We start from the raw sequence: 20,427 nt of genomic DNA on the forward strand, positions 1-20,427 counted from the left end.
TCACTGAAGTCACCTGGATAAAACCGTTCTACTAATTCACATACTTTGTTGACACTGAAGAACTTATAATTATCTCTGCGATCTAAAGTTGAACTTAAGGTAAGCAATTCCACCATATTATCATTGAATCTTCCATTAAGCTCTTGCAATTGTGTATCAATTACAGCCAGAAATAAATTAACACGGTAATGATGCTCCACTGAAATTTGATCAACAATTTTGCGAGTTCGGCCTCTTCTAGGAATATGCAATGCATTCATATCAGGAACTTCAACTTCATGTTTCTCACAAAATAATATAACTTCTTTTATGAAAGCCTCCTAACTTGATTTTTTCGTTGCAAAGCTTGACAAAGATCATGACTAACTTTCAAAATATTTCTCATCAAATGCAAAACAAAGACAAATTCAAAGGATGTGATAGCATCATAAGCAGCACTAGCATCACCACAAGTGGAGAAATTACCTTCTTCGGTGCTTTTTTTAAGGACTTCACAAGTAGCATCAAACATACATAACAAGCTACGTACAGAATTCAAATGAGACCCTATCTAGTATCTCCAGCTCTTTGCAAAGTACCAATTTGATTAAGTCCACTACCTATCACAATTTGATCATTGGCAATTAATTTTGTAACATTATTTGCTTGAGCAACCCTTAACTGATCATGACGTTTAGGAGAAACAGTCACAATATTCACAATTAGTGTAAGTTTTGAAAAGAATTGATGAACATAACAAACTTCTTTGGCTGCAGAAACAAGTGCTAATTGTAATCGATGAGCAAGACAATGAATGTAATAAGCAAAAGGACAATCTTTCAAAAATAGAGCTTGCAATCCATTCCATTCACCACGCATATTACTAGCTCCATCGTACCCTTGTCCCCTAAGATTTTGGACATCAAGATTATGACGAGAAAGAACTGATGAAATTTCTGTTTTCAATGTCAAAGAACATGTATCAGAAACATGTATAAGATCAAAAAATCTTTCTTGAACACAACCGTGCTTGTCTACAAATCTCAAAACCACAGACATTTGTTCTCGCTTTGATTCATCTCTTGCTTCATCAATAATTATACAAAATTTAGAATCACCAATTTCTTCTCGAATTGTTGCACGCACTTTTCTAGCAAAGATATGCAATATATCTTTCTGAACACTGGGAGATATATATTGAGCATTTCCAGGAGCATTTTCAAGAACAACATTGTTAACATTCTGATTACAGGAAGCTAAAAGCTTAATTAACTCAATAAAATTTCCCCTATTCAAAGATCCAGGACTTTCATCATCACCTCTAAATGCACATGCTTGAAATGAAAGCCATCGAATAGCATTAATAGATGTCTTCAACCTTAAACGGTTATTTGCAATAGTTTCATCACTATGCCTATCAAGAACTTTGTTTATATGCTTAGATTGAGCCATTAAATCATCATAAGATTTCACACATAAATTATGGGGAGAATTAGGAATAGAACCCTCGTGACATACAAATGCACAATTCACCCCATTGTTTACTTTCTTCCAATTACTAAATCCTAATTCTGAAAATGTATTTTTTCCATCATTGCGAGCACCATAATGTTTACCAAACAAGTAGCAAGGCAAACAATAAACAACATCTTTTTCTGGTGAATATTCTAACCAACTTGGAAATTTCTTAAACCAAGAAGATTGAAAATATCGACGGTGATTGTTATTACCAGAAGCTGGATAGCTAATATTTGTTGGTTGGTATGGCCCATCTATTATGTATGCTCTACGAATCTTGTCACGTTCATTGAAATTATACTGCCAAATTGGACGTTGCTTTCCTGGATACCTTTCTAGTAAAGAGATATCAACATCTCTTTCTAATCTTGGTACTTTGGTTTCATGTTGATGTGTAGTTTGAGTAAGATTAGAGAGTTCTCTTACTTGAACTTCTTGTGAAATAAGATTAGAGAGTTGACTTATTTGAACTCCAACATTATTAGTAGCTTTTCTCCTAAAAATTGCATTAATTTTACTTTGCTTTTTCATCATAAAATGTTCTAATTTCTTTTTACCTGAAAAAAAATAATTCAAATAATTATATGCTTACATGAATAAACAAAATTTAAGTATTTTTTATTAATTAAATATCAATAATAATAATTTTTTTTACTAAATTACTATCAATTTCATTAAAAAAATAAAATAAAAAAAAGAGAAAATAAATCTCAAAAATAAAATGAATACCTTGCGTCCTTGCTTTAATTGATATGAATATATTATATATGATTAAAAATAGCATTAGCTACTTACCCTGGGAATGGCACTATGGCAGTGACACTGTGAATATGTGATTGTGACTTAGTGAGCGCCGAAAAGCATGAATAGTGAGAAAACAAGAGAATTAGAAAACGTGAAGAAAGGGGTATAATTTTAGGGATTTAAAAGCTATTTTGTTTTATTTGGGTTGGGTTAAGTTTTTAACTACTAGCTATTTTTTTTTAAAGCTGGGGGGCCCAGGCCTCCACTTGCCCCCCCATACATCCGTCCCTGATTCCAAGCAAATATCTGGCTTGTCCCTCCATCTGTTGCCGAGTCACCTTCAAACTTTTCCCTCAATTTCAATTAGTCTATTCTGCTCCCTGCTTAATAAAATTGTGACTTAAGTGATGAGAGCTGGATAAGTATAATTAGAAACCTTAAAAATGAGTTGAAATGAAGTTTGATTGTCACAATTTTTGTTGGGACTTTTATGCAATGAATAGATGAATGTTTGTTACGAATGTCGTATCCGTAAGTTTACTGTTAATATGGAATACTTGTCACTGGTTCTAGTCATGTGCTCAGCTCTCTATTTTTTTTATTTTTAATTGTTTGCTAAGAAGATTTCATTGGATAAGGTCTTAAGTAAATATTTGAGTCCTTAGGTGAAGTTATCCAGGCATATTTTGAAAAGTTTTATTATCTCATCATTGTACAATTTCTTGCCGAAGTTTTATATACTTTTGCTCAAAATTCATTAACCCCACTTACAAGCCTTTAATAAGAATAACCAAATAGTTTTCATTTATTTTTAAGATTAATTATAACGATGTCAGATTGTTTTCATTGTATTCCCCATTTCATTATACTTACGCATGCTCCTAGATCACACATGCATTCAGAAATTATCACACCACCAATAGTACAATTAACTATACAAGGACCTGGGTCACTGGTGTGCGAAATCGTGATCTTTACTTCCTTCGTAACGGCGCTAAAAACTTCATACGCACGTTCATATTCTTAATTTTGTTTCACAACTTCGTACAACTAACCAGCAAGTGCACTGGGTCGTCCAAGTAATAAACCTTACATGAGTAAGGGTCGATCCCACAGAGATTGTCGGTATGAAGCAAGCTATGGTCACCTTGTGAATCTCAGTCAGGCGGATTCAACTGATTTTATGAACTGATAAGTAAAAGATAAATAAAATATAAAATAGGATAGTGGTACTTATGTAATTCATTGGTGAGAATTTCAGATAAGTGTATAGAGATGCTTTCGTTCCTCTGAACCTTTGTTTTCCTGCTATCTTCATCCAATCAATCCTACTCCTTTCCATGGCAAGCTGTATATTGGGCATCACCGTTGTCAGTGGCTACATCCCGTCCTCTCTATGAAAATGGTCCGATGCGCTTTCACTGCATGGCTAATCATCTGGAGGTTCTCGATCATACTGGAATAGGATTCACCATCCTTTTGCGTCTGTTACTACGCCCAGCACTCGCGAGTTTGAAGCTCGTCACAGCCATCCCTTCCCGGATCCTACTCGAAATACCACAGACAAGGTTTAGACTTTCCGGATCTCAAGGATGGCCATCCATGGGTTCTAACTTATACCACGAAGATTCTGATTAAGAAATCCAAGAGATACTCATTCAATCGAAGGTAGAACGAAAGTGGTTGTCAGGCACACGTTCATAGGGAATGATGATGAGTGTCACGATCATCACATTCATGTTGAAGTACGAATGAATATCTTAGAAGCGGAATAAGTTGAATTGAAAAGAAAAATAGTAGTACTTTGTATTAATTCATGAGGAACAGCAGAGCTCCACACCTTAATCTATGGTGTGTAGAAACTCTACCGTTGAAAATACATAAGTGATGAAGGTTCAGGCATGACCGAATGGCCAGCCCCCCTAAAGGTCTAAGATAGCATAAAACTAATCAAAGATAATTTAAATACAATAGTAAAAAGTCCTATTTATACTAAACTAGTTACTAGGGTTTACAGAAATGAGTAAATGATGCAGAAATCCACTTCTGGGGCCCACTTGGTGTGTGCTTGGGCTGAGCTTGAAGTTTACATGTAGAGAGGTCTTTCTTGGAGTTGAACGCCAGTTTGTAACGTGTTTCTGGCGTTGAACTCCACTTTGCAACTTGTTTCTGGCGCTGAACGCCAGACTGCAACATGGAACTGGCGTTCAACGCCAGTTTGCATCATCTAAACTCGAGAAAAGTATGGACTATTATATATTTCTGGAAAGCCCTGGATGTCTACTTTCCAAGGCAATTGAAAGCGCGCCATTTGGAGTTCTGTAGCTCCAGAAAATCCACTTTGAGTGCAGGGAGGTCAGAATCCAACAGCATCTGCAATCCTTCTTCAACCTCTGAATCTGATTTTTGCTCAGGTCCCTCAATTTCAGCCAGAAAATACCTGAAATCATAGAAAAACACAAAAACTCATAGTAAAGTCTAGAAATGTGAATTTTAATTAAAAACTAAAAAAATATACTAAAACTAACTAAATCATACTGAAAACTATGTAAAAACAATGCCGAAAAGCGTATAAATTATCCGCTCATCACAACACCAAACTTAAATTGTTGCTTGTCCCCAAGCAACTGAAAATCAAATAGGATAAAAATAAGAAAATATACTATAAATTCCAAAATATCAATGAAACATAGCTCCAATAAGATGAGCGGGACTTGTAGCTTTTTGCCTCTTGAATAGTTTTGACATCTCACTTTATCCATTGAAGTTCAGAATGATTGGCATCTATAGGAACTCAGAGTTTAGATAGTGTTATTGATTCTCCTAGTTCAGTATGTTGATTCTTGAACACAACTACTTTATGAGTCTTGGCCGTGGCCCTAAGCACTTTGTTTTCCAATATTACCATCGGATACATAAATGCCACAGACACATAACTGGGTGAACCTTTTCAGATTGTGACTCAGCTTTGCTAAAGTCCCCAATTAGAGGTGTCTAGGGTTCTTAAGCACACTCTTTTTTTTTTGCTTTGGACCTTGACTTTAACCGCTCAGTCTCAAGTTTTCACTTGACCCCTTCACGCCACAAGCACATGGTTAGGGACAGCTTGGTTTAGCCGCTTAGGCCAGGATTTTATTCCTTTAGGCCCTCCTATCCACTGATGCTCAAAACCTTGGATCTTTTTTATTACCCTTGCCTTTTGATTTTAAGGGCTACTGGCTTTTTGCTCTTGCCTTTTGGTTTAAAGAGCTTTTGGCTTTTTCTGCTTGCTTTTTCTTTTTCTTTTTTTTTTCGCTATTTTTTTCTGCAAGCTTTTGTATTCACTGTTAAATATGTCAAAAAATATGTTAAATATGTATTCACTGTTTATGAATGTTAAATATGTTCACTGCTTTAGTGATGGTGGCGTTTCCTTCTTGAGGAACTAATAATGTCCTTGAGCTCTTCTATGTCTCTTCCTTGTCTTTGTTACTCCTCCCTCATTGCTCTTTGATCTTCTCTAATTTCATGAAGGATGATGGAGTGCCCTTGATGTTCCACCCTTAGTTGTCCCATGTTGGAACTTAGTTCTCCTAGGGAGGTGTTGATTTGCTCCCAAAAATTCTGTGGAGGAAAGTGCATCCCTTGAGGCATCTCAGGGATTTCTTGGTAATGAACTTCTTCATGCGTCCCTTGAGATCCATGAATAGGCTCTCTTGTTGGCTCCATCCTTTTCTTAGTGATGGGCTTGTCCTCATCAATGAGGATATCTCCCTCTATGTCAATCCCAGCCGAATTGCATAGATGGCAAATGAGGTGAGGAAAGGCTAACCTTACCACAGTGGAGGACTTGTCAGCCACCTTGTAGAGTTTTTGAGGTATAATCTCATGAACTTCTACTTCCTCCCCAATCATGATACTATGGATCATGATGGCCCGGTCTACAGTAACTTCAGACCGGTTGCTAGTGGGAATGATTGAGCGTTGAATGAACTCTAACCATCCTCTAGCTACAGGCTTAAGGTCCAATCTTCTCAGTTGAACCGGTTTGCCTTTTGAATCAATCTTCCATTGAGCTCCTTCCACACATATGTCCATGAGGACTTGGTCCAACCTTTGATCAAAGTTGACTCTTCTTGTGTAGGGGCATGCGTTCTCTTCCATCATTGGCAAGTTGAACGCCAGTCTTACATTTTCCGGACTAAAATCTAAGTAATTCCCCCGAACCATGGTAAGATAATTCTTTGGGTTCGGGTTCTTACTTTGATCATGGTTCCTAGTGATCCATGCATTGGCATAGAACTCTTGAACCATTAGGATTCCGACTTGTTGAATGGGGTTGGTTAGGACTTCCCAACCTCTTCTTTGGATCTCATGTCGGATCTCCAGATACTCATTTTTCTTGAGCTTGAAAGAGACCTCGGGGATCACCTTCTTCTTGGCCACAACATCATAGAAGTGGTCTTGATGGGCTTTGGAGATGAATCTTTCCATCTCCCATGACTCGGAGGTGGAAGCTTTTGTCTTCCCTTTCCCTTTTCTAGAGATTTCTCCGGTCTTAGGTGCCATCAATGGTAATGGAAAAACAAAAAGCTTATGCTTTTACCACACCAAACTTAGAATATTGCTCGCCCTCGAGCAAGAGAATAAAGAAAAGAAGAAGAAGAAGAGAAAATATGGAGGAGAGGGAGAGGGGTGTATTCGGCCAACGTAAAGAAGACAGGGTTGTGTTGTGTGAAAATGAAAGAGGGATTGAGGTGTTTATATAGTGAGGGGAGAGGGAGTAGGTTCGGCCATATGGGGTGGGTTTTGGGTGGGAAAGTGATTTTGAATTTTGAAGGTAGGTGGGGATCCTGTGGGGTCCACAGATGCTGAGATGATCATGTGGGATCCACAGATCCTGAGGTGTCAAGAATTTGCATCCCTGCACCAATTAGGCATGTAAAACACCTTTTCATGCAATTCTGGCATTTAAACACTGAATTGATGCTTGTTCTAGGCGTTCAACACCTAGATGCAACATGTTTCTGGCGTTGAACGCCAGTTCTATGCTTGTTTCTAGCGTTCAGCGCCAGCTCTTCTCAGGGTGCATTCCTGGCGTTTGAACGCCAGGATGTTGCTTGTTTCTGGCGTTCAACGCTAGATCCATGCTCTGTTCTGGCGTTGAACGCCAGCCAGATACTCCTTACTGGCGTTTAAACGCCAGTAAGTCCTTCCTCCAGGGTGTGATTTTTCTTCTGATGTATTCTGTTTTTAATTTTTGTATTTATTTTGTGACTCCACATGATCATGATCCTAATAAAACATGAAAGAACAATAAAAATAAAAATAAAATTAGATAAATAAAAATTGGGTTACCTCCCAACAAGCACTTCTTTAATGTCAATAGCTTGACAGTGGGCTCTCATGGAGCCACACAGGTGATCAGGTCAATTTTATAGACTCCCAACACCAAACTTAGAGTTTGGATATGGGAGTTCAACACCAAACTTAGAGTTTGGCTGAGGCCTCCCAACACCAAACTTAGAGTTTGACTGTGGGGGCTTTAGTTGACTCTGTACTGAGAGAAGCTTTCTATGCTTCCTCTCCATTGTTACAGAAGGAGATTCTTGAGTTTTAAACACAAGGTTGTCCTCATTCAGTTGAAGGATCAATTCTCCTCTGTCTACATCAATCACAGCTCTTGCTGTGGCTAGGAAGGGTCTTCCAAGGATGACGGATTTATCCTCATCCTTCCCAGTGTCTAGGATTATGAAATCAGCAGGGATGTAAAGGCCTTTAACCTTTACTAACACGTCCTCTACTAGTCCATAAGCCATTTTCATAGATTTGTCTGCCATCTCTAATGAGAAATTGGCAGCCTGTACCTCAAAGATTCCTAGTTTCTCCATTACAGAGAGTGGCATGAGGTTTATCCCTGACCCAAGGTCACATAGAGCCTTCTCAAAGGTCATGGTGCCTATGGTACAAGGTATTAAGAATTTTCCAGGATCTTGTTTCTTCTAAGGTAATGTCAGTTAATCCAGATCACTCAGTTCATTGATGAGCAAGGGAGGTTCATCTTCCCAAGTCTCATTACCAAATAATTTGGCATTTAGCTTCATGATTGCACCAAAGTACTTGGCAACTTGCTCTTCAGTAACATCCTCATTCTCTTCAGAAGAAGAATACTCATCAGAGCTCATGAATGGCACAAAGAGGTTCAATGGAATCTCTATGGTCTCCAGATGAGCCTCAGAGTCCTTTGGTTCCTCAAAGGGAAACTCCTTGTTGATCACTGGACGTCCCAGGAGGTCTTCCTCACTGGGATTCACGTCCTCTTCCTCCCCTGTAGGTTCGGCCATGATTGTTATATCAATGGCCTTGCACTCTCTCTTTGGATTCTCTTCTGTATTGCTTGGGAGAGTACTAGGAGGGGTTTCAGTGATTCCTTTACTCAGCTGGCCCACTTGTGCTTCCAAATTTCTAATGGAAGACCTTATTTTATTCATGAAACTCACAGTGGCCTTAGATAGATCAGAGACTATATTTGCTAAGCTAGATGGAATCTGCTCAGAATTCTCTGTCTGTTGCTAAGTGGATGATGGAAAAGGCTTGCTATTGCTAAACCTGTTTCTTCCACCATTATTAAAGCCTTGTTGAGGCTTTTGTTGATCCTTCCACGAGAGATTTGGGTGATTTCTCCATGAGGGATTATAGGTGTTTCCATAGGGTTCACCCATGTAATTCACCTCTGCTATTGCAAGATTCTCAGGATCATAAGCTTCTTCTTCAAAAGATGCCTCTTGAGTACTGTTGGATGCAGCTTGCATTCCATTTAGACCCTGAGAAATCATATTGACTTGCTGAGTCAATATTTTGTTCTGAGCCAATATGGCATTCAGAGTATCAATTTCAAGAACTCCCTTCTTCTGAGGCGTCCCATTACTTATAGGATTCCTCTCAGAAGTGTACATGAACTGGTTATTAGCAACCATGTCAATGAGTTCTTGAGCTTCTGCAGGCATTTTCTTTAGGTGAATGGATCCACCTGCAGAATGGTCCAATGACATCTTTGATAGTTCAGATAGACCATTATAGAATATATCCAAAATGGTCCATTCTGAAAGAAGATTCGTCTTGTTAGGGTAGCTTTGATTTTCTTCTCGTGTTGTTGTTTGTCTGGAAGGGATTTTCTTTGCTGAAAGTTTTGGGGTGTAGCTTCATAGCCCTTTCCTGAGTCTTCCTTATTTTGTCTTTGCCTCCAAAGGATGCCACTGGACCTTGGTGTGTGTCTTGGGATTTTCCTTTTGCTATTTGTATTGCTCTGTGTCATGTTTGTCCGAGTTGTTCTGATTTCACCCGAGCTGTTTTTGGTTAGTAATCCATTTTATTTTCTTGTTTGTAGGGCTAGTTGGCCATGTCTTCTCGTAAAAATATTTTTGAGACGTCTTCTAAGGTTCCTGAGGGGATGTCCGACTGGTTGGACTCCCTTGTGTTAATGTGTATTTCTGTGGTGAATGCTGAGTTTTGTATGGAACTTAGGAAACATCACCGTCTTTGTAAGAGTAGAGATCAGGAAAAGAACTATGAATTAGTGGCGCCTGATTCTGAGGAGAGGGTTTGCTTTCCTGCTCTGACACGGGGAGAGCGCCCTTTCTTTTATGCTTATGACTATTTTTCAGCCAATTGAATATTACTTTTCCTTTCACTTCCTTTAAGACTGATTTGTGATGGTCATGTAACGTAGCTCCATCCCAGCTCCATCCGAACTCCTGGGGTTTTATCAAGATCTTTCAGTTGCTTTTCCAAGAGTTGGACGTTACACCTTCTTAGACTCTCTTTCTATATCTCTTTGTTTTAACCAAGCCTGGGACTGCCAAAAAGAAAGCTTCTTGGGTTTCTTTTAGGTCTGCCCAGGGACATAAAGTTTTTGCTATGTATGATGAGTCCTTTAGGGATTTTAAGAATTACTTTTTTAAGGTCCGAGCTGTTGAGGGAGCTCGACCGTTTTTTTAGAAGCAAATAATGAGCCTGCCTTCCCCTTGTGTTGGCAAAAGAAAGTGGTAGTGTCTCGATACACGTGGGAGATGCTTGACGAGGTCGAGCAATCTTTTGTAAATGTCTTGGGGGATATTTGGGGGAATCTCCCCATCTTGATACCAAGAAGTTTTTGGGGGATCCATCTCTCGTCCGAACTGCGCTGGGTATTGATCAATATATTTTGCTCTGTTTTTACTTTGCTTCCTTCTTTTTCCAGTTTGTAATCTGCTTCTATGGTTGATTCTGTTTTTCAGAGATGGCCAAGAATAATAAGTCTATGAAAGCCTTTAAAAAGACGAGGAAGGCTACTGCGGCCCAAAATATCTCGGCCAGAGTGGCCGAGGAAGGGTCTTCTCGTGTTCCTCCCAAATAGCCGGTGCCAATTTCTCCTGGACCGAGGAGGATGATTCCTACCCCTCGGGTCCATGTGCTCGATCCTCCCCAGGCTTCTACTGCTGTCTCTTCTCCTATGGCCGTTCCTCCTTCGAAAAGACCTCGGACCGTTGAGCTCTTCAATCTAGATGCTCCTGAATTTGACGCTGTTGGGTTTGTCAACCAGCAGATCGGTCCCTATGGTGTCATTCCTACTGACGATGTTTTTTTTCTTCGTCACTTGGACTTTATTAGCCGTAGTAGTATTAAAATGGCACATATGCCGGCTCTGTACCGAACTACCCAGGATCTTCCTATCCATGCAACGAAGGCCTTCATGGAGGAGGCCAAATCAGAGTTCGATCGAATGAAGGGTTTGAAGGAAGAGCTTGATGTAAAAATGGCTAAGTTGGAGAAAGAGTTGGAGGGTGAGAAGTCTAGAGCTATTGCTTTGGCGGCTTCTACAAAGTTGGCTGAGGATATAGCATTGAAGCATAAGGAGAGCTACGTCACCACTTACAGGGAGATGATGGATCTCAGGGAGAGTTTGGAGTCTGTCCGAGCTGATTATGCCGAGCTTCAAGGTCATCTTGTAGGCATTGTTAATGCTGCTTATGAGAATTTGAAGGAGCAGGTTCGAGTTCTTGCGCCCGAGCTCGACCTTACTTTATTCAGCTTGGACAACATTGTGAAGGATGGTAAAATTGTCCCTGATGATCTTGATGATGATGACGATGTCGAGCCTCTTCCTGTACCTGCTGCCAAAGTTTCTGCTGCACCGACTTCTTCAACTCCTGCTGCTGAGGTTGGTCATCTCGATTTGGATCCTGATTGTCAGGTCCTGAACCGAGATGATGGGACGGTAGATGCGGTGCCTTTTCAGATTCGTCCTCCTTCACCTCGTGATACTGCGACTGGGAACTCTTTGGATCCTCTATGATTATGTTTTGTATATAGCCCAGCTTGTGGGCTTTGAACTTTTTATATTTTGTTCTGACTTCTTGATACTCTTTTAGTTGCTTTTTTAGTAACTTTATTTTGAAAAACAAAGTAGTTTCTCAAGCTCTTGGGGCTGACTTTTGGTAGCCTCTTGGGTTTGTTATTATTATAACTTGTACTTTTCATTACATGTTTGTCTGCATCTGTCTGGTACCTTTTTATGTTTTTGGGAGTGTTGGAGCCTTGTTGTCCGACCTCTTTTGATTGCCTTTGTATTTTTATACTTGTGGCTTGATTCTTTTGAGGTCGTGGATGTTGGGGTCCAACTTTGTATGTCGACTTCCTCATTTCTGCCTGAAGTTATTTCTAGTAATCCGTTTTGTTTGGACCTTTGTTAGGAATTACTTTTTATAACGTTAAGGTTTTTGGGCCGACTTCTTTACGTTGGTCCCTCCTAAGTTATTTCTAGTAGTCCTCTTTTTGGACCTTTGTCAGGTCTCTTTTAGGGATTACTTTTTATAACTTGTTTGTGGGAGGCCGACTTCATCATGTTGGTCTCTTCTAAGTTATTTCTAGCAATCCTCATTTTGGACCTTTGTTAGGTCTCTTTTAGGGATAACTTTTTATAACTTGTTTGTGGGAGGCCGACTTCATCATGTCGGTCTCTTCTAAGTTATTTCTAGTAATCCTCTTTTTGGACCTTTGTCAGGTCTCTTTTAGGTATTACTTTTTATGACTTATTTGTGGGAGGCCGACTTCATCATGTCGGTCTCTTCTAAGTTATTTCTAGTAATCCTCTTTTTGGACCTTTGTCAGGTCTCTTTTAGGGATTACTTTTTATAACTTGTTTGTGGGAGGCCGACTTCATCATGTCGATCTCTTCTAAGTTATTTCTAGTAATCCTCTTTTTGGACCTTTGTCAGGTCTCTTTTAGGGATAACTTTTTATAACTTGTTTGTGGGAGGCCGACTTCATCATGTCAGTCTCTTCTAAGTTATTTCTAGTAATCCTCTTTTCGGACCTTTGTCAGGTCTCTTTTAGGGATTGCTTTTTATAACTTGTTTGTGGGAGGCCGACTTCATCATGTCGGTCTCTTCTAAGTTATTTCTAGTAATCCTCTTTTTTAGGGCTGGCTAGGCCTTTTTCCAGGGATTGACTTTTTATAACTTTGGTTATTGTGGTCGACTGGTCCGACTTCTTTATGTCGGCCTGTCTTTTAAGTTATTTTTAGCAACCCATTTTATTAAGACCTCGTCAGGTCCTTTCTATGGATCACTTTCGATAACTTCTTGCATTATTCTATTTTCGTCGCTTTTTCATCTTTGCCGATTTTGTCGAAGTTAGGTTTGATCCTTGTTTGGTCGACCTTTTGATAAATTTGGTTTTCATCTTCTTTGGTCTTTATTGTGGACGGTGAATTTGATCTTCACTTTCTACCGATCTTGTAGCTTTATAATCGGGCGATGAATTTTTTAGCGTTTCAGACTAATGCGTCTTGAGAATTTGTAGAAAATCTAAAAACTTTATTCAAAAGAAAATGCAGATATATACATGTGGGAGTTTTATCCCTCTAAGTCGGGCAATTTGTAGATCTTGGCTTGGCACCTCATTAAAAAACCTTTTCAGGAAAAAGAGTGTACCTTATCCTAAGATCTTTATTACCTTCAACTATAGTACCTTCTTAGGTTGCAGGCATGCCATGACCTAGGAAGCTCTCGCCCTTCGAGTTCGGACAGTTTGTAGTAGCCCTTTCCAAGTACTTCTATGACTCGGTAGGGTCCTTTCCAGTTTGCTGCCACCTTTCCTTCTCCAGGTCGAGTTGTTCCGATATCATTTCAGATTAGGATGAGGTCGTTCCCGGCAAAACCTCGCGGCACTACCTTTTGATTGTACCTTAAGGCCATTCAACGTTTTAATGCCTCTTTCCTGATCCAAGCTCTTTCTTGGATTTCTGGAAGTAGGTCGAGTTCTTCCCTTCGAAGTTGGGAGTTGGCTTCTTCATTATAGTGGATCACTCTGGGCGACCCTTCTTCGACCTCTACTGGGATCATTGCCTCCGTTCCATAGGCTAGTCGGAAAGGTGATTCCTTTGTGGTGGAATGTGGTGTTGTTCGATATGCCCATAGGACTTGTGGAAGCTCTTCGGCCCAGGCTCCCTTTGCATCTTGTAATATCCATTTTAACCCGGTCAATATGACTTTGTTAGCAGCTTCCGCTTGCCCGTTGGCCTGGGGGTGTTCTACGGATGTAAATTGGTGTTTTATGTTCAGATCGGCCACCAATTTTCTGAAGCCTGTATCTGTAAATTTAGTGTCAGTGTCCGTGGTGATGGAGTGTGGAACCCCAAACCTTGTGACAATGTTTCTATATAGGAATTTTCGACTTCTTTGAGCAGTGGCGTTAGCTAAGGGTTCTGCCTCGATCCATTTTATGAAATAGTCTACCCCTACTATGAGGAATTTGACTTGTCTCGATCCCTGAGGGAAAGGTCCGAGAAGGTCGAGTCCCCATTGTGCGAATGGCCAAGGCGAGGTTATGCTGATAAGTTCTTCTGGCGGGGCGATGTGAAAATTGGCGTGTTTCTGACATGGTGGACATGTCTTTACGAACTCTGTGGCTTCCTTTTGTAGAGTTGGCCAATAAAATCCTGCATGGAGTACTTTTTTGGTAAGTGCCTGCGCTCCGAGATGATTGCCACAGATGCCACTGTGTACTTCTTCTAAAACTTCTTTTGTGTTGGAAATCGGCACACATTTTAACAATGGTATTGAAATTCCTCTTTTGTATAGAGTATTATTTATGATAGTGTAGTATTGTGCCTCCCATTTTAACCTCTTTGCCTCCTTTTCATCTGTAGGGAGTGTTTCTGTTTTGAGGTAGTTAATTATGGGAGTCATCCATCCTTGATCCAGATCTGTTATGGCTAGGACTTTTTCTTCTTCTGAGATTGACGGGTTCTGCAGCATTTCCTGGATGAGGCTTCTATTGTTTTCCCCTGGTTTGGTGCTGGCTAGTTTTGAGAGTGCATCAGCTCGGGCATTCTGTTCTCGGGGTATATAGCAGACCTCATATTCCCTGAGTTGTCCGAGCTGTTCTCTGGTTTTGTCCAAGTACCCTTTCATGGTGGGATCTTTGGCTTGGTAGCTCCCTGCTATTTGTGAACTGACTACTTGCGAGTCACTGAAGATGATAAGCTTTTGAGCTCCAACCTCCCTAGCCAGCTTTAAACCAGCTAGTAGCGCCTCATATTCAGCTTGGTTGTTTGAGGCAGGGAACCCGAATTTGAGGGAAAGTTCGATTTGGGTTCCCTGGTCGCTTTTAATTATCACGCCCGCGCCGCTTCCAGTTTTATTTGAGGAACCGTCTACATAGAGATTCCATTCTATAGGGATTTTCGGGGTGTCTGTAAATTCTGTGATGAAGTCGGCCAGATATTGCGATTTGATGTCTTTCCGACCGTCGTATTGAAGGTCGAATTCGGACAATTCGACTGCCCATTGCAAGATTCTGCCTGCTAAGTCTGTTTTCTGTAAGATCCCTTTATGGGTTTGTTGGTCTAAACCCTAATGGTGTGGGCTTGGAAATATGGGCGAAATTGTCGAGATGTTAATATGAGAGCATAAGTGAATTTTTCTATTTTTTGGTAGTTCAGCTCGGATCTTTGTAGTGCTTTGCTGATGAAGTATATTGGCTGTTGTTCACTGTCATCTTCTCGGACCAGTGCTGAGGCTACTGTCCGATTTCCTACTGCGAGGTACTTTCTTAGAGTGGCGTAGAAGGGGAGATATCTTATTGCCGATCCAGCTGGAAATCTGGACAAGGCTGCTAACCTTCCATTGAGTTGTTGTACCTCTTTGACACAAGTCGGGCTCTTCATGTCGAGTATGGCCCGACATTTATCTGGATTTGCCTCGATTTCTCTTTGTGTGAGCATAAATCCCAAGAATTTGCCAGCTTCTACTGCGAAGGTACATTTTGCAGGATTAAGTCGCATGCCATGCCTTCTTATAGTGTCGAATACTTGGGTTAGGTCGGACAGTAACGTCTCTTCGCTTTGTGTCTTTATTAACATGTCGTCCACATAGACTTCCATAATTTTCCCGACGTGGTCTGTCAAGACCTTATTCATTAATCTCTGATAAGTGGCTCCCGCATTTTTGAGTCCAAAAGGCATGACGATGTAGCAGTAGTTTGCTTTTGGGGTTAAAAATGAAGTTTTTTCTTGATCGGGTGGGTACATCGGGATTTGATTGTATCCTGAGTAAGCGTCCATAAATGAGAGGTATTTGTATCCAGAGGAGGCATCCACCAAAGCGTCGATACTTGGGAGTGGATATGGATCCGTTGGGCATGCTTTGTTGAGATCAGTGTAGTCGGTGCACATCCGCCACTTCCCATTTGATTTTTTCACCAAGACGATGTTAGCTAACCATAGTAGGTACTTGACTTCTCTTATGAATCCTACCTCTAATAGGGCTTGTACCTACTCTTCCACAGCTTGGGATCGTTCTGGTCTGAGCTTTCTATGCCTCTGCTGTACTGGCCGAGATCCTGGGTAGACTGCCAGCTTGTGGCACATTAACTTAGGGTCTATGCCCGACATGTCTGCAGCCTTCCATGCAAAGAGGTCGACGTTATCTCGTAAGAACCGTACGAGTGATTCTTTTATATCTCCTTTTAGGATTGTTCTAATGTTGGTTGTTTTGTCTGTGACATCTCCGATTTGGACTTTTTCTACTTCGCCTTTAGGTTGTGGACGGAGTTCTTTCCTTCCTCGAACTCCACCAAGTTTGATGGTGTGGAACTCTTCTCCTCTGCCCCTAAGGTTTAGACTTTCGTTATAACAGCGCCGTGCTATCTTCTGATCTGCTTTTATTGTAGCTATTCCTTCTGTGGTTGGGAATTTCATGCACAGGTGTGGAGTTGAGACTACTGCGCCGAGCTGATTTAACGTTGTCCGACCTATTAGGGCATTGTAGGCTGAACTCACGTCGACCACGATGTAGTCTATATTGTGTGTCCTTGACCAATTTCCTTTTCCAAAGGTCATGTGTAATGAGATGTACCCAAGTGGTTGGATTGGAGTACCTCTGATGAGCGGATAATTTATACGCTTTTTGGCATTGTTTTTAAGTAGTTTTCAGCATGTTTTAATTACTTTTTAGTATATTTTTATTAGTTTTTATTAAAAATTCACATTTCTGGACTTTACTATGAATTTGTATATTTTTCTTTGATTTCAGGTATTTTCTGGCTGAAATTGAGGGACCTGAGCAAAAATCTGATTCAGAGGCTGAAAAAGGACTGCAGATGCTGTTGGATTCTGACCTCCCTACACTCGAAATGGATTTTCTGGAGCTACAGAAGACCAATTGGTGCGCTCTCAATTGCTTTGGAAAGTAAATATCCAGGGCTTTTCATCAATATATAATAGTCCATGCTTTGCCCAAGTTTTGATGACGCAAATTGGCGTTTAACGCCAAGTCTTTACCCTATTCTGGCGTTAACCGCCAGAAACAGGTTGCAAACCAGAGTTAAATGCCAGAAACAGGCTACAACCTGGCGTTTAACTCCAAGAGAAGCCTCTACATGTGTAAAGCTCAATGCTCAGTCCAAGCACACACCAAGTGGGCCCCGGAAGTGGATTTCTGCACTATCTGTACTTAGTTACTTATTTTCTGTAACCCTAGCTACTAGTTTAGTATAAAAACAACTTTTAGAGACTTACTATACACCTCATGACATTTTACACATTTCATATTGTATTTCTGACGGCATGAGTCTCTAAACCTCATGGTTGGGGTGAGGAGCTCTGTTGTGTCTCGATGAATTAATGCAATTACTTCTGTTTTCTATTCAATCACGATTGTTTCTGTTCTAAGATACTCGCTTGTACTTAACCGTGATGAATGTGATGATCCTTGACACTCATCATCATTCTCAACCTATGAACGCGTGCCTGACAACCACTTCCGTTCTACCTTAGATTGAGTGTGTATCTCTTAGCCTCTTGGTTCATGATCAGAGTCTTCGTGGTATAGGCTAGGATTATTGGCGGCCATTCCTAAGATCCAAAAAGTCTAAACCTTGTCTGTGGTATTCTGAGTAGGATCTGGGATGGGATGACTATGACGAGCTTCAAACTCACGAGTGCTGGGCGTAGTGACAGACGCAAAAGGATCAATGGATCCTATTCCAACATGAGTGAGAACCGACAGATGATTAGCCGTGCGGTGACAGTGCATTTGGACCATTTTCACTGAGAGGACGGATGGTAGCCATTAACAACGGTGATCCACCAACATACAGCTTGCCATGGAAGGAGACCTGCGTGTCTGAAGAAGAAGACAGTAAGAAAGCAGAGATTCAGAAGACAGAGCATCTCCAAAACCTCAATCTGTTCTCCATTACTGCATAACACGTACTATTTAATTTATGCTTTTTACTCTTCATAAATATAATCACTCTTATCATTGATTTCCTGACTAAGAATTACAAAATAACCATAGCTTGCTTCAAGCCAACAATCTCCGTGGGATCAACCCTTACTCACGTAAGGTATTACTTGGATGACCCAGTGCACTTGCTGGTTAGTGGTACGAGTTGTGAAAAGTGTGATTTACAATTCGTGCACCAAGTTTTTGGCGCCATTGCCGGGGATTGTTCGAGTTTGGACAACTGACAGTTTATTTTGTTGCTTAGATTAGGAAAATTTTTTTCTTTTTGGTTTAGAGTCTTCTATTATTGTTTTTGGTTAAAATTTTAAAATCCTTATTTTATTTTTCTAAATTATTTTCGAAATTTTTTAAAACCAATAACTTCATGATTTAGTCTTCTCTTTGAGTTTAGTTTCATATTTTAAGTTTGGTGTCAATTACATGATTTTATTTCTCTTTCAATTTTTCGAATTATATGTTCTTAGTTCTTTCTTAATCTTCAAGTTGTTCTTGCTATTTTCTTGTTTGATCTTTAGTTTTTCCTGTTCTGTGTATTTTCTTGTTCTTCTTGTGCGTTTTCAAATTATCAGTATTCAAAAAAAAATTTATATACATTAAATACCTTTTTTTAAAACACTTTAAATTTATAGCTTAGTTGGCTAGAGCGTTGTGCTTATGTTCTTGGTAATTAGGTATCTTCCTTTTAAAACTTTTTCAAAAATAATTTTTCTTTGATTAAATCTTGTGTCAAACTTTTAAGTTTGGTGTTCTCTTGTTATTTTTCTTTAATTTTCGAAAACTTATTTTCAGTTTTCTAAAAGTTTTAAGTTTAGTGTTCTTTTTTTTTTTTACGTTCTTGTGAGTCTTTAAGGTGTTCTTGAGTCGTCTCTGTATTTTGATCTTAAAATTTTTAAGTTTGGTGTTCCTTGGTGTTTTTCCTCCAAAACTTTCGAAAAACAAGGAGCATTAGATCTAAAAATTTTAAGTCTTGTGTCATTTTATTATTTTTCTCTTTCCTCATAAAATTCAAAATCTTTTTCAAAAATCATATCCAAAGTTTTTCAAATCTTCTTAATTAAGCAATTATTTTCATTTTCAAATTTATTTTTCTCTTGGTTTTCGAAATTTACATTTTAATTTCTAAATATTTTATTTTATTTTATCTTATTATTTTTATTTATCTTAATAATTTGGTTTGTCCTACTTAAATAAAATAAAAACAAAAATATATTTTCTTTGCAATTCATATCAATTCCATTTTATCCATCATGGATCTAAGTGGAAATTAACAGTCTAGAAGGACTCTGGGGTCATATGCTAATCCCACTACTGCTGCATATGGGAGTAGTATCTGTATACCTCCCATCAAAGCAGGCAGTTTTGAGCTAAATCCTCAGCTCAGTGTCATGGTGTAGCAAAACTGCCAGTATTTCGGTCTTCCACAGGAAGAACCTACTGAGTTTCTGGTACAATTCTTACAAATTGCTGACACAGCACGTGACAAAGAGGTATATCAGGATGTATACAGGCTGTTACTATTTCCATTTGCTGTAAAAGATCAAGCTAAAAGGTGGTTAAATAACCAACCCACAGCAAGCATAAGAACATGAAAACAGTTATCAGACAAATTCCTGAATCAATATTTCCCTCCAAAAAGGACGACACAGCTAAGGCTGGACATCCAAGACTTTAAACAAGATCGAGGATGATGAATCCCTTTATAATTCCTGGGAGAGATACAGAGGGATGCTAAGGAAATGCCCCTCTGAAATATTTTCAGAGTGGATACAATTAGACATCTTCTACTATGGACTTACAGAAAAAGCTCAGGTATCTCTAGACCACTCAGCTGGTGGATCTATACACATGAGAAAAACTATTGAAGAAGCTCAAGAGCTTATTGATATAGTTGCTAGAAATCAGCATCTGTACATAAGTAGTGGGTCCTCCATAAAAGAAGAAGCCAAAGCAGTATCTACTGAACCTGGTCCTCCAGAACAAGTTGTTGAACTCAATTAACAATTGTATTTTCTAACAAAACAGCTAGCAGAATTCAAGGAGATGCTACAAGACACTAAAAATGCTAATAAAAATATGGAAGCACAATTGAATCAGACAAAACAGCAGATATCAAAGCAGATAACAGAAGAGTGCCAGGCAGTTCAATTAAGAAGTGGGAAAATATTAAATACCTCACTTCAGAGCAGCAGAAAGCCAAGAAAAGAACAACTGACAGAGGATGAGCATAATATCATCCAAAATCCTTCTGAGGACAGTAAGAGCCCAGAGAGGAATAACTCTGGCGTTCAAATGCCAGAAAAGGATGCAAAGCTGGCGTTAAACGCCCAACCCACGCGCAGTTCTGGCATTCAAACGCCAGAAACAAGCAAGGAGCTGGCGTCAAACGCCCAATGGAAGCTCAGTTCTGGCGTTCAAA

The 20,427-nt window shown here is 39.6% G+C and overlaps 1 protein-coding gene across 1 annotated transcript; it reads right to left on the bottom strand.

The window, feature by feature from the left end:
- LOC107610978 (zinc finger MYM-type protein 1-like) lies at positions 547–2,028 on the bottom strand. The gene has a single exon (XM_016312951.1). It carries the CDS (start codon positions 2,026–2,028, stop codon positions 547–549), a length of 1,482 nt encoding a protein of 493 aa, XP_016168437.1.

This window comes from Arachis ipaensis, chromosome B01, assembly GCF_000816755.2.
Source record: "Arachis ipaensis cultivar K30076 chromosome B01, Araip1.1, whole genome shotgun sequence".
Classification (NCBI taxonomy): Eukaryota; Viridiplantae; Streptophyta; class Magnoliopsida; order Fabales; family Fabaceae; genus Arachis; species Arachis ipaensis.

Bases quoted from the DNA above. Each gene is read 5' to 3' on its own strand.
- LOC107610978 (XM_016312951.1), bottom strand. From the start codon at position 2,028: ATGAAAAAGCAAAGTAAAATTAATGCAATTTTTAGGAGAAAAGCTACT.